The following is a 12,108-nucleotide window of genomic DNA, read 5'->3' as shown; positions in this document are numbered from 1 at the left end:
TTTGTAAATCATCCAGAATCTGGGAGCTTGGCAGTGCATAAATAAATGTAATAACTAATTAACTAACTCAATAAACCAAAGCATTTTGCCTGAAATCAAACTGCAAATTTCCTCCTTTATATGGGAAACCGTGTCTTATTTCCAGCATTTCTTTACTCTCTAACATAGAGGTAAATAGACTCTCCATACATAGTATGGAAATGAGAACTCTATTTTCACTCTAAATGAACGGAGAGAAATAAGCATAAACCTTGTGCTATAGCCATAGACAAGAGACCTACAATGCAAGGCAGTGTTAGTGAAGAAACCAAATGGGCTCAAGCTGTGAACCACAGGAGCAGAAGGGGGCTTGCATATAAAATAACACTATTGCAACATGTGAGAATTTCAAACAGACATATTTGAATTTTGTACAATACATCCAGGTTTTAATTATGCAGCCTCCAGATGTAAAACTCACAGCTGAGTTGGTTCAAGGTTTATATGTCTCCCAGTGGCAACACTACGGTTTCATTTACATTTAACTCTCTCAGCAAGGAACCAAAGAGATGGTGCCAAATGGTACTGTTTGTAAGAAGGCTGTAAGAAGCACATCAACCCATGGAAAGCTGCTATGACACCTTTATCATCATCTTATTATCAAAAGTTGCCCACCTTGCCCACAAACGCCACCAGACGTATATTGGCTGGGGTCTCATCAGAGCTGAGCCAAAATTCAGAATTATCATCCGAAGCTACAGAAAACTGAAAATCTCCTATAAGACAAGGAAAGAGAATTTAGCTAATAAAAGCAGGAAAGTTAAAATTTTAATTTGTTTCCTGTCCTAGGCTACCTATACTGTCATGTCATCTTAAATGTTACTGTCTGATCTCAAAAACCTGGCGTGACAGTGCCTTATTGTTTGGTTTATTTTTAAGAAGTGGGGGGGGGGGCGAGAAAGAAATACTTTATTCAAAAGTCTCATAAGCTTTTTGAAGGCATGAAACTTGTGACCTGGAAAGGGCACTGAGGAGCAAAATGTGTTACAATCATTACTTAGATAATCTGGCTTCTTCTGGAGCTGCACAACAATGCCCAGGGTGAGACTGTGGGAGAAAGGCAATAATAGGGGATTTTTTGAATAAAAATATTCTGGCATGAAGCTAGGGGACAGAAACTCCAGAAAGGAAGCTCTGCCCTTGAAGGAGAAGTTATTGTACTCACCATCTTTGAAGGGATGAATGTAGCCAAAAATACGTAGCCCATAATTTTTCCACTTGGGTGACACAGCCAACTTTTTTACTGTTGTACGAGTCTAAAAGTCAGAAAGGAAAAAAAAGAGACTCTTTGCATGTAACATTCCACTTCACAGTGGGAAAGTGGAATGTTGGACAAATGCTATCCAATTGTATTCACTGCGATAGCACACTGGAAAACAGAATTTATATATATGAGCTTCTCCTATGTATTGTGCAAATTCAAAGCATTACACAAGACATCAGCAGAGTGAGGGAATGCCAATTAAACTTTCTCTCCAGATACAGTAAATAATGTCCTATTACTTTAGTGTTATTGTCTGCTTTATTATGTGTTGCACGATTGTCTTCGTGTTTTCCTCTTCTAAGCTCTTTTACATTGCTGGCCTTTGGCTATAAAATTCATTCACTCATCTAGCAAAGTGACTATTGTAAGAATCTAAAGGCATCATTTATAAGAATAAATAAAGTCAAGTGGGAATTTCTATTGTACTGCTGATCTTCCCACACTACTGTACAGCTTCCTCTATCAGATTCTAATTTTGTGAGAGTTCCCATATTTGGCCACAATCATAGGGACAGGAAGTTGTATAAACTATATTTTTACTCAATTTTCTGTCCATAGGTTGTACTGAACTGCAACTTCAATAATTTCTGGACAGCACAATCTTTAATTAGGAGAAACTGTAGCCCAGCAAATCATGATGGGACCCGAGAGAAAAGACTGGCTGTGATTATTTTATTTTTGTATACTTTGATTTTTCTTGCTTTGTTGTATACAAAGAGTCAGAATGATAGGAACAGTTTACAAATGCTGTGAATGGATGACTGACTGACTGACTGACTGACCGACTGACTGACTGAATGAATGAAAAATACTATTAAATGAAAGCTATTACTGGCATTCACTAACATTCAGATATAGCCAAATTATATTTAACAAAATGTAAATTCACTTCAGAAGTGCTTAAGAATATTTACTGCATAGAAAAAGAGAAGACACACTCTCTTGGAAGTTATAAAGAATTGGCATCTTTTTGGAGACTAGATTATACTTACATGAGGATATAGGGGGAAATGCAGATTCTTCCTTAGATGTCCCACAGCTCCTCCACACCAATCTTCAAATACATGCAAGTTTGCTCTCCCTTTGTACTGCAAAATTAAAATGGCATCACTTAGGCTATACATACATTCTCTGGCAGTTTTATAGTTTATGGTGTATGTATAGGCATGCAGGTGTGTGTATGTAAAAAAATAAGAATAAAGAACCTGAGTTCTCAAAATTTTTGAATTTTAGCTTGTATCACCCCAAACCAATGTTAAATGGGTATGGGAGTTGTTAAATACAAGATTAGTATGTAAGACATCTTTCTCCTGCCAGGTAGACACCTACGTTATTGATAATATTCATCAGTTAGGAAAAAAGGAAGACTATGAATGTCATTAAACGGAAGAAAATGGAGCATCACTCCATATTTTACATGGTAAATATTACCGGGCACTTACTAATGAAAATAATACTGTACATTATGAGAGGTCCTTGGTGTTCTCGGAGCTTGGTCGCTTTCTTGCAAATGTTTCATTACCCAAACTAGGTAACATCATCAGTGCTAGTTAAGAGTGGGGTTTCTCCCAGTTTATATTCTAGTGGCCTGTCCTATCAGCATTGATGGGAGTGATTTTGGAGGTTATTTGGCTGGGTTGTTTAGTGTTATCTTATTTGGCAGTTCCTTGGCTGTGGTATTGTTACTTCTTGATTGTTGGTCTGAGATTAATCTTGGTGTTCATCTATGCTCATCTGGGTGTTGATTGCTGGTGATAAGGCGCTTGGATCTTTTTGTTCCCTTTTGGCTTGTTCATTGTCTCTTCTGCAGAGTATGTAGATATTGTTTATATGTATTGTATCTATTGATAGCCAATTTGTCAGAGTGCCAAGCTTCCAGAACGTCTCTAGTGTTTTTGGACTTGGCTTGTTCTTGTGTAAGTGCTCTATTCAGATATGACAAACACAGTGCAGCAACCCTGAGCAGCAGAAAAAGGAAACAGATCATCATTTTTTTTTTTTTGTTTACATTTATACCCCGCCCTTCTCCAAAGACTCAGGGCGGCTTACAGTGTATAAGGCAATAGTCTCATTCTATTTGTATATTTTTACAAAGTCAACTTATTGCCCCCCCAACAATCTGGGTCCTCATTTTACCTACCTTATAAAGGATGGAAGGCTGAGTCAACCTTGTACTGAGTCAATCTGTACAACATCTTCCAACAAAATGGATAGACTAATACCAAGATTAACATCAGATCAATGATGTGAGCATCAGACCAACCATCAAGAACTCAACAATGTCCCAATCAAGGAACTGCCAAACCAGCTAACAGTAAACAGCTCAACCAAAGGACCTCCAAAATAATTCCCAACAACACTGACAGGGCAAACCACTAGAATATAAATTGAGAGCCATTCCTTACTAGTACTGATGATGTTACCTAGTTTGGGCAATGAAATGTCTGCATGAAAACAACCAAGCTCAGAGAGCACCAAAGACTCCGTATTTCAACTCTGAACTACAAATACTTTCCTTTATCAGTACAATGCATTATGTAGTATAAATCTACTACAATATCCTTGCATTGTAGGTAAGTTATAAATATGTTAAATAAAATGTACTTGGGATAAATATGAGATTCCTTAAAGGATAAATATTAATGTATATCTTAAAAAAATTAAATTGAAGCCCTTTTTTAATCAGCACATAAACAATTGAATAACTGAAAGTTCTGGCTTTAGACAATCCCCTAACTTTAATAAAAGAATGTGGAATGTGAACCAAAATAAAAGAATGTGGAATGTAGAACAATCACTTGCATACTGGCTTGTGATATTAGCCTAAAAATGGGCTGGGTATTTAAATTTTAGAAATCAATAATGCCTTTTTGAAAACTTAGAAGTCTCCAGCTCTGAACAAAGCAGGGGTGAAAACAAATGTAGGTGCTATATTTTCAGACAGCCAGTTGCAACTTGACATATTTGATAAAGTATAGGAGCACATTAAGGCCTCTCAACTCTAGCCAATAGTGATATTACCTAGACCAATGTTTCTCAACTCTGGCAGCTTTTAAGCTGTATGGACTTCAATTCCAATAATTCCCCAGCCAGCATGCTGGTAGGGAAATCCTGGAATTGAAGTCCATGCAGCTTAAAGTTGACAAGAAACAATGATCTAGGCTCATTCCAGTCAGCCTTGGTTATGGGAAAACAGATATGATATTCTCTTATTAGACAAAGAAATATAAAATGAAAACTATTGCTCCTGGACAGCCAGATCAGTTTACTGCCCTTTGGTCAATTGCCAATCTATATTACGGTCATGGAGCAGCACAAAAAATTAAACATTAAAATAAAGCAAAACTGAACAAGGCATAGTAATATATTACAATTGATGGTGAAATAATCAGTGGTCTGCCTAATTTTACAGACAGTGTAACAAAACGTAGAAAAACTGGATCATACAATTATAGTTGTACATAAAAGCGATCAGAATTTCTGGGATATTTAATCAGGTAGGGTGTTATGAATCCCTACAGAGGGGGCAATACACAGGATATGAGCTGTAGTTTCAATAGCCCCCTTGTCTACAGGGGCACAGACTCAGGTCATATGGAACTTTCTTGTATTGGTCCTCCAGAACTGCTGTGGGCAGAACGTTATGGCCAAAGTTAATGTCCTCTGAAATTTTAGAGACAGGTATATACTGTAAATATCTCACTGTTCAAGAAAACATTCTTGGGTAAAACAGACATATCCTGATACTTAATACTTCGTTTAAATGCATTAAGTGCATGCTCATAGCCCATCATTAGGAACTCCTCCTTGAAGAGGCTGAGATAGCAACAGTACTTAGACTTATATGCCACTTTACAGCCCTCTCTAAGTGGTTTACAGAATCAGCATATTGCCCCCAACAATCTGGGTCCTCATTTTACTGACCTCGGAAAGATGGAAGGCTGAGTCAGCCTTGAGCCTGGATGCTGGAGTTTTAATAAAATAGTTGATTTATAATTACCATACCTTCCATAAGGAAAGGGCTCAGATCTGTAGGGAAGATCATCACCAGTTTCCACCTTGAACAGCCCTCCCTCCTTAGAACTGTGTTAGAAACACAGGGGCCTACCTGCATATTAGGTAAAGGTTAAGGTTTCCCTTCCACATATGTCATTCCTGTAATTCCTGACTCTAGGAGGTGGTGCTCATCTCCTTTTCAAAGCCAAAGAGCCAGCGCTGACCGAAGACATCTCCGTGGCCATGTGGCCGGCATGACTAAATGCCAAAGGTGTACAGAATACTGTTATGTTCCCACTAAAGGTGGTCCCTATTTTTCTACTTGCATTTTTTAATGTACTTTCGAACTGCTAGGATGGCAGAAGCTGGGACAACTAACGGGAGCTCACCCCGTTACGTGGCACTAGGGATTCGAACCGCAGAACTGCCGACCTTTCAATCGACAAGCTCAGCGTGTTAGCCACTGAGCATATTACCTTTTTATAATTCAAACCCACTCAGTTGGCCATAGCCACATGGACAGTAATGGCCTCTTTCTACTGCTGACAGCTACACTTTAACATTATCCAAGCCAATATTGGTACTAAACATAACTGATCATCAAGCCACATCATTTGTACCATCCAAATATTGTCTTGGCTAAAAAGAGGAAGTCTGTCCAGCTAGAGCAAGATATTTGGCAACTGCTGCATATTTCCCAAGCTGTTTTTATCAACACAAGTCCACTGGAAAAAACAGCTCCAAATCCAACAGATAATTGTATTAAACCAAAACATTATAGTACAGTAACCTCAAAGTTGTATGGAGATCACCGTTTTATAAGAAGGTCGAGAATGTTCTGTCAGAGAATCTTAACTCACATCGAGCGTCTTATTGCCAGGGTTAAAGACTATGGTGAACATATGTGCTAGTTCTGTCCTTGTGTATCTTTTTTTTTTTTTTTTTTGTTATAAAAAGTTTTTATTGGTCAAAAAAAATTTATGCAAATACATATCAGGTATGGTAAATTTTCATTTTTCTTATACATGATAAGAATTTTACTCAAAATTTTAAACACATACAACAGCCATATGGCAAGCAGGTGATACGAAGTAGCTAAGTTTCAATCTTACACAATAAGGAAGGGTCAAGAATAATCAGAATATCATACGAAAGAGAATAAGGAAAACCAACACAATACCAAATATCTTTGTCACTTCCTAGTTTTGGATCTCAGAACTCTGGGTTCAGCCTGACCCAACCCCAGGGCCGCAACAGCGGCAGCCGCCTCCGCCCCATGGTCTATAACCTCCCCTTCTTCAATTCCTGGGTCATCTAAATCCAGGAGGGCTTTGTGTTCCTCCACGTAGGCCGCAGCCTCCGCAATTGTACTAATTTTTTTCGTAATGCCCTCCCGGAAAATCATCAATCCCTCTGGCATCAGCCATCTGAAGCCCACTCCTTCTGGTACAATTTGCTTGATAAAAAATAATATTTCTTTCTCATTTCACGTACCTGTCTGGGAATCTGCCTCAGAATGGCTATCTCCCTGCCCCTATAAGTCAGTGCCCCACTCCTATGTTTTCTAAGAATTTCATCTCTCGTCTCTCTTTTCACAAATTTGACATGAACCTCTCTAGGAACTGCATGCGTGCATATTGTGAATTAACTCTATAAACTCGATCCACATCCCAATTCATAAAATCAACACCTCTCCCAAGAAATTCTCCCAACAGTTTAGTCACAACATCTCTCAAGTCTTCTTGGTCCACTTCTTCCAAATTTTGAAACCTAAGAAAATAAGACATTTTATCCATCTGTAGTCCAAGCACAGCATTGCTTGTCGCCTCCTCTTTTCTGCACTGCCCGCATCTCACCCTCCAGACCTTCCACTTTCTGCTTATTTTCTGCTGAGACTTGTTGAGTATCCTTTAAATCCTTTTGGATAGTCACAATTTCTGCTCTTATTTCATCCAGTTTCTTGTCCATATTAGATAACTTTTCCAGAATTCTCTCCATTTCTCCAGCAGTTGGTCTCTGACCTTTTGCCATTTAAAAAAAAAAATTTTTTAAAATCCTCAGGCAAGCACAGTATCCTTATAATTTCCTCCGGATCCACCAGGGGGCACTCACAGGAGCAACGAGTCCAGAGTACAGTTAGTCAACCAGGAAGCCGAAGGGAAGTGATGTCTGTCCTTGTGTATCTTCACCCCATGTTTCTCTAATTATTTTGTAATTTCTTTCTAATTTCTTTCTACCCTCTGAGGCTCATTCTGCTAGTTAAGCACTGCCACCAACTTAAGACTTTATTTATTCTTTATTACTATTGGCATCCCCATAGTAATTCTGGTTTATAAAATATGATAGCATACTGAAGACACAATAAAAATGTACTTTTATTCATGCTTTGCATCAGCAACATTATGACAATTTTTCGATGGAAAAGGAATTTATTTATAATTTAATAAGTTTGGGGCCCATGGAAACTCAATATCTGTTTTAATAGGGGTGTTTCTAGTGTTGTGTGCTGCAGAGTCTATTGGATTTAGTGGCCAATAAATTTAAAATAATAATTTCACCAACTACTCATTTAATTACGTAACAGGGAGAAGTTAGCATTATACTTCTTCTCTATCACATCCAGGCACTCTTTAACATGGGGAACTTCACTTGAAGGCACTTTCAAATACATAATCTTGATGTGTCTTCTAGAGTAATATAGAGCCATGTGAAATAGGGCTCTATCATGGATAAACATGTATGTTATGCACCTTTAAAGTTAGCAGACGTACATGAATGAGAAATGCAGAGAATAGAAAAGTTCCTTTGCTACTTAGAAATGGCCCTCTGCTATTTTACCCCACTGATAGTAGAAAGAAAAAGAAGCTATTACCTCTAACTGCACCATCTGAATGTTATTTGACATACATTTCCGGAAGTTACAAGATAGGTATCATTTTAGTGCAGTTCCAAGAAAACTGGATATCCCATTTTTATAGAGGTCCTTTAGGCCTGCGGTTATTTAAAATTTATTAACCCTCTTTAGCATATATTCACACATATTCTAAGCATCTTAGAACAAAATCAACATATAACTTATTCCCCACAAAATCATTTCGACTTTGAAAAGATTCTTAAGACTTCACCAGAGAAATTGTCTATAATGTATAAATTTATGTTAAATTTATATTGGAAATATGAACAAGAAGAGGCATTTTATCATGTTTGATGGATGGGTAAAAAGAGCTAGAAAATTTGGGATTCAAATACACACTGATTCAGAGGATTTTAAAGATTAATGTACAACAGAAACCAGAGTTTTTTCCCCCTTTGGGTACTGATGGACAGTTAGAAAAAAAGTCATGGAACTTTGTTTCCATTTATAATAACTGCAGTGAGATTATTGTGCAGACAAAGATGAAAAGATTCGGCACTACCCACAGTGAGAAATGGCTGATGAAAATGATGGAAGTAGATAAGATGGCTAAATTGATTTTTCTTTTAATCACAGAAAAGACAGTACCAACATTTATCCCTGACTGGAAAACCCTTTAGACTTTTTGTGTAAAACAGAAAAAAATGAATTTACAACAAGTGGGCAGATTATAGAAAGAAGAGTGGCTTGTTGTAACCATAGAGTAAGATGTAAATATATAATTATACTTATAACTGCTGTATAGAAAATTGGCAGTACATTCTTTGTATGCCTTTTCTCTCTCTCTTTTGCTTGTTTTTCTTTCTTGCACTTTAAGATTTCTGTTGATTTTTTCTTGCTTTATATTTTTATCTTCCTTTTGAATTCTTTAATATATATATATATAAATAGATTTTGAAAACATCCAGCTACAAACCAATATCCAGTATTTCAGATGTAACAGAAACAATGTAAAATTATGTATAAAAGACTATGAAAAGATTAAATCAGTTAACTCCTGTTCAAAATGCCAGATAAAATAAAATGTTATTCAACAGTTTATTAAAAATCATAATGAGGTGGTGCCAAACATACTCATACAAAAGAAGTCAATTTACAGAAATGATTCTGCTGAGAAAACATTTTTTTCTATTTCCTCCTGACACTGAAAAAGCTACTACACATAATATGGGTAATATTTGATTCCAAGAGTGTTGGCATCTCCAGCTGAAGGTCAAACCCAGAGGTCATTGCAGTCAACCCACATCCACCATTCACAATTATGAATTACAGCAACTCCTGAATCCACAGCCTTGTTGAAAATGGGCTTTCCCTTTCGTAACATCTCTGTTGCAATGATAATCCCATCCAAACAGTAATTCATAATGTCCTTCTTGCATTCAACCTTCAGCTGGCACACCTCAGCTGCTGCTCCCTAGGTATCGTTGTAATACTTGAAATAGAGGACTGGCCACAAGCTTCCTTAAAGCCATAGGAGCTGAGAGTATCATGGAAACAAAAAAAAATATGGCTGAGATGGAATAATATAAAAGTAAATCCCTGATATAACCCAGCAGAGTATCATAAAAGCCGGTGTTTTAGAACTGATGCTTCATTAAATACAACGCACATCATGCCATTGTTATTTTGCATGAAGTTAATGTAAGATGCTGATCAGTCTCCTGTGCAAACCTAAGTACTGAATAAAGCAAGTAACTAAATTTATTATCCTTTGTGACACATCCCAGGAGAACAGGATGCTTTATATATATATATATTATTTATTTATATTGTGTATTATATTATTGTATAACACATCAATTGTGTTGTAAATGTGGTACCTTGATGAACGTATCTTTTCTTTTATGTACACTGAGAGCATATGCACCAAGACAAATTCCTTGTGTGTCCAATCACACTTGGCCAATAAAAATTCTATTCTATTCTATTCTATTTATTTATTTTATTTATTTGTCACAACAGTGTATCTAGACATAAGCATGAAATAACTATACGATATATAAGCATATATATAAGCATAAGTATGTAATAACTATACGAACTGGATACAATTAAAGGGAACATTAGGACAGTAACGGTAGGCACGCTGGTGCTCTTATGCACGCCCCTTACAGACCTCTTAGGAATGGGGTGAGGTCAATAGTAGATAGTTTCTGGTTAAAGCTTTGGGGATTTTGGAAAGAGACCACAGAATCAGGTAGTGCATTCCAGGCATTAACATCTCTGTTTCTGAAGTCATATTTTCTGCAATCAAGTTTGGAGCGGTTCACATTAAGCTTAAATCTATTGTGTGCTCGTGTATTGTTACAGTTGAAGCTGAAGTAGTACATAAAATAAATTAATGCCAACCACTAAAATCCAAAGATTTTAAAAGAGTAAAATCCAAAGAGTACTTGCAGGTCAAGAGGGTACAGGTGGACCTCACATGGGGGTGGGGTGGGGGACAAGAGGTCCAGAGGGCAGGTGCAATGACAGAAAAGGCCTTTCTCCTGGACCCCACTAGCTGGAATAATTGGACCGATGGGGCTCACAACATGCCTCTCTGTCGGCACAAGTGGGATGGGCCAATCCCAGTGGGATGCATTTCTAATAGCTTCTCTGCCTATTTTCCTGTCATAATGACAGCCAAACAGCATCTGAAATGCCCAGATGGAAGTATCTGTGTTGCAATGAAGAGTATTATTCCAAATCCTGTAAATAAATCTCAGCTAAAGATTCAGCAGGAGGTGAGCCGGATCAAAGAGGAGGAAACTGAATCAATTAAATCTTATTTATTTGCCTGAACTAATTGTAGAACCTCCCTGGCAGCTTTTAAAAACATTGTTTAGCCGCTATGAACATAAACCTTCAGGAAAGGTTCAATTATTGTAAGATCATTTCATAAACAATGGTCTCCTCAGCCAAGAATTAGTCTATTCACAGGCTGTTACAGCCTTTTGGCAGGGAATGTAAGCTTGACATCAAATGCTGAAATCCATTATGAAACTTCTATGAAAGCATCAGAATAGAAACAGAGCAAATATTCTAATTTTCTTTTACACTTCCCATTTATTTCAGCGGATTGCATCAAGCTGATACACATAAAACATCAGATGTTTAGGCTGATGTTGGTTTTATGTGATTTTGAAGCTGTTGTGGCTTAGTGTCATTTACAAACCAGGCTGCTCTGGCTGATTTGTCAAACCATGATTTGGGTTAGCTCCAACGTTTCAATGACCTCAATGTTTCATTTAATAAGACTTTCTAAATGTTCCCCCTGCAAAATCACCAACTCTAAATTACCTTCCCTCCCTCTTGATGGGAATGATAACTGGCATAGCAGGAACCAAATACAGAATGAAAAAAAGTTAGAATTTAAATTCTGGTGCATATATACAGGCTTTGTATTGAATAAACATCTATTATACTTAGCCTCATTCTTATCTATAATAAGATATCTACACTAGCCAAGTTGTGCCTGATAGTCTACAAACCGATTCCAGAATAAACGCTGAGGGCATAGACAAATTAGATATACAGTCTATTTATGTATCATAGTATTTGTATGCCACTAATCTCATGTTGGCCTGTTGGTTTACACAGAATCCAATAAAAATAAATTCTACAACATAGAGTAAATCTTATAGCAATAATGACCCCTTTGTTATCAAGTTTATCTACATGAGCTGCCAAATATTCTCCAGAACAATTCCATTTTGAACTATGCTTCTAAAAGCCAGAGGTTCTAACTTTTTGCAATAAAGTATTCCATAGGCATGGAGAACTTGATTAAGGTACATTGTTCCCTTGCTTCCCTCTCAAATCTTACAGGGGAAAGGCTTTTGGAAATTGGATGACGTTGGATGACTTGACCAAGTACCAATCATATTGGACTTCAAAAATAACAACCATCACC

At 37.2% G+C, this 12,108-nt stretch overlaps 1 protein-coding gene across 4 annotated transcripts in view; it reads right to left on the bottom strand.

Moving 5' to 3' along the window:
• Positions 1–12,108, bottom strand: part of B4GALNT4 (beta-1,4-N-acetyl-galactosaminyltransferase 4) — a 231,899-nt gene that overhangs the window by 59,565 nt on the left and 160,226 nt on the right. For all 4 annotated transcript variants that reach the window (XM_058156264.1, XM_058156256.1, XM_058156272.1 and 1 more), the window contains exons 4-6: positions 2,296–2,391; positions 1,205–1,295; positions 655–755 (exon numbers count right to left, since the gene is read on the bottom strand). In XM_058156264.1, coding sequence (XP_058012247.1) covers positions 655–755; positions 1,205–1,295; positions 2,296–2,391 — 288 coding nt within the window. The remainder of the gene's footprint in view (positions 1–654; positions 756–1,204; positions 1,296–2,295; positions 2,392–12,108) is intronic.

Source organism: Ahaetulla prasina, chromosome 1 (assembly GCF_028640845.1).
Source record: "Ahaetulla prasina isolate Xishuangbanna chromosome 1, ASM2864084v1, whole genome shotgun sequence".
Lineage (NCBI taxonomy): Eukaryota > Metazoa > Chordata > Lepidosauria > Squamata > Colubridae > Ahaetulla > Ahaetulla prasina.
This window is presented reverse-complemented; position numbering and strand designations above follow the sequence as displayed.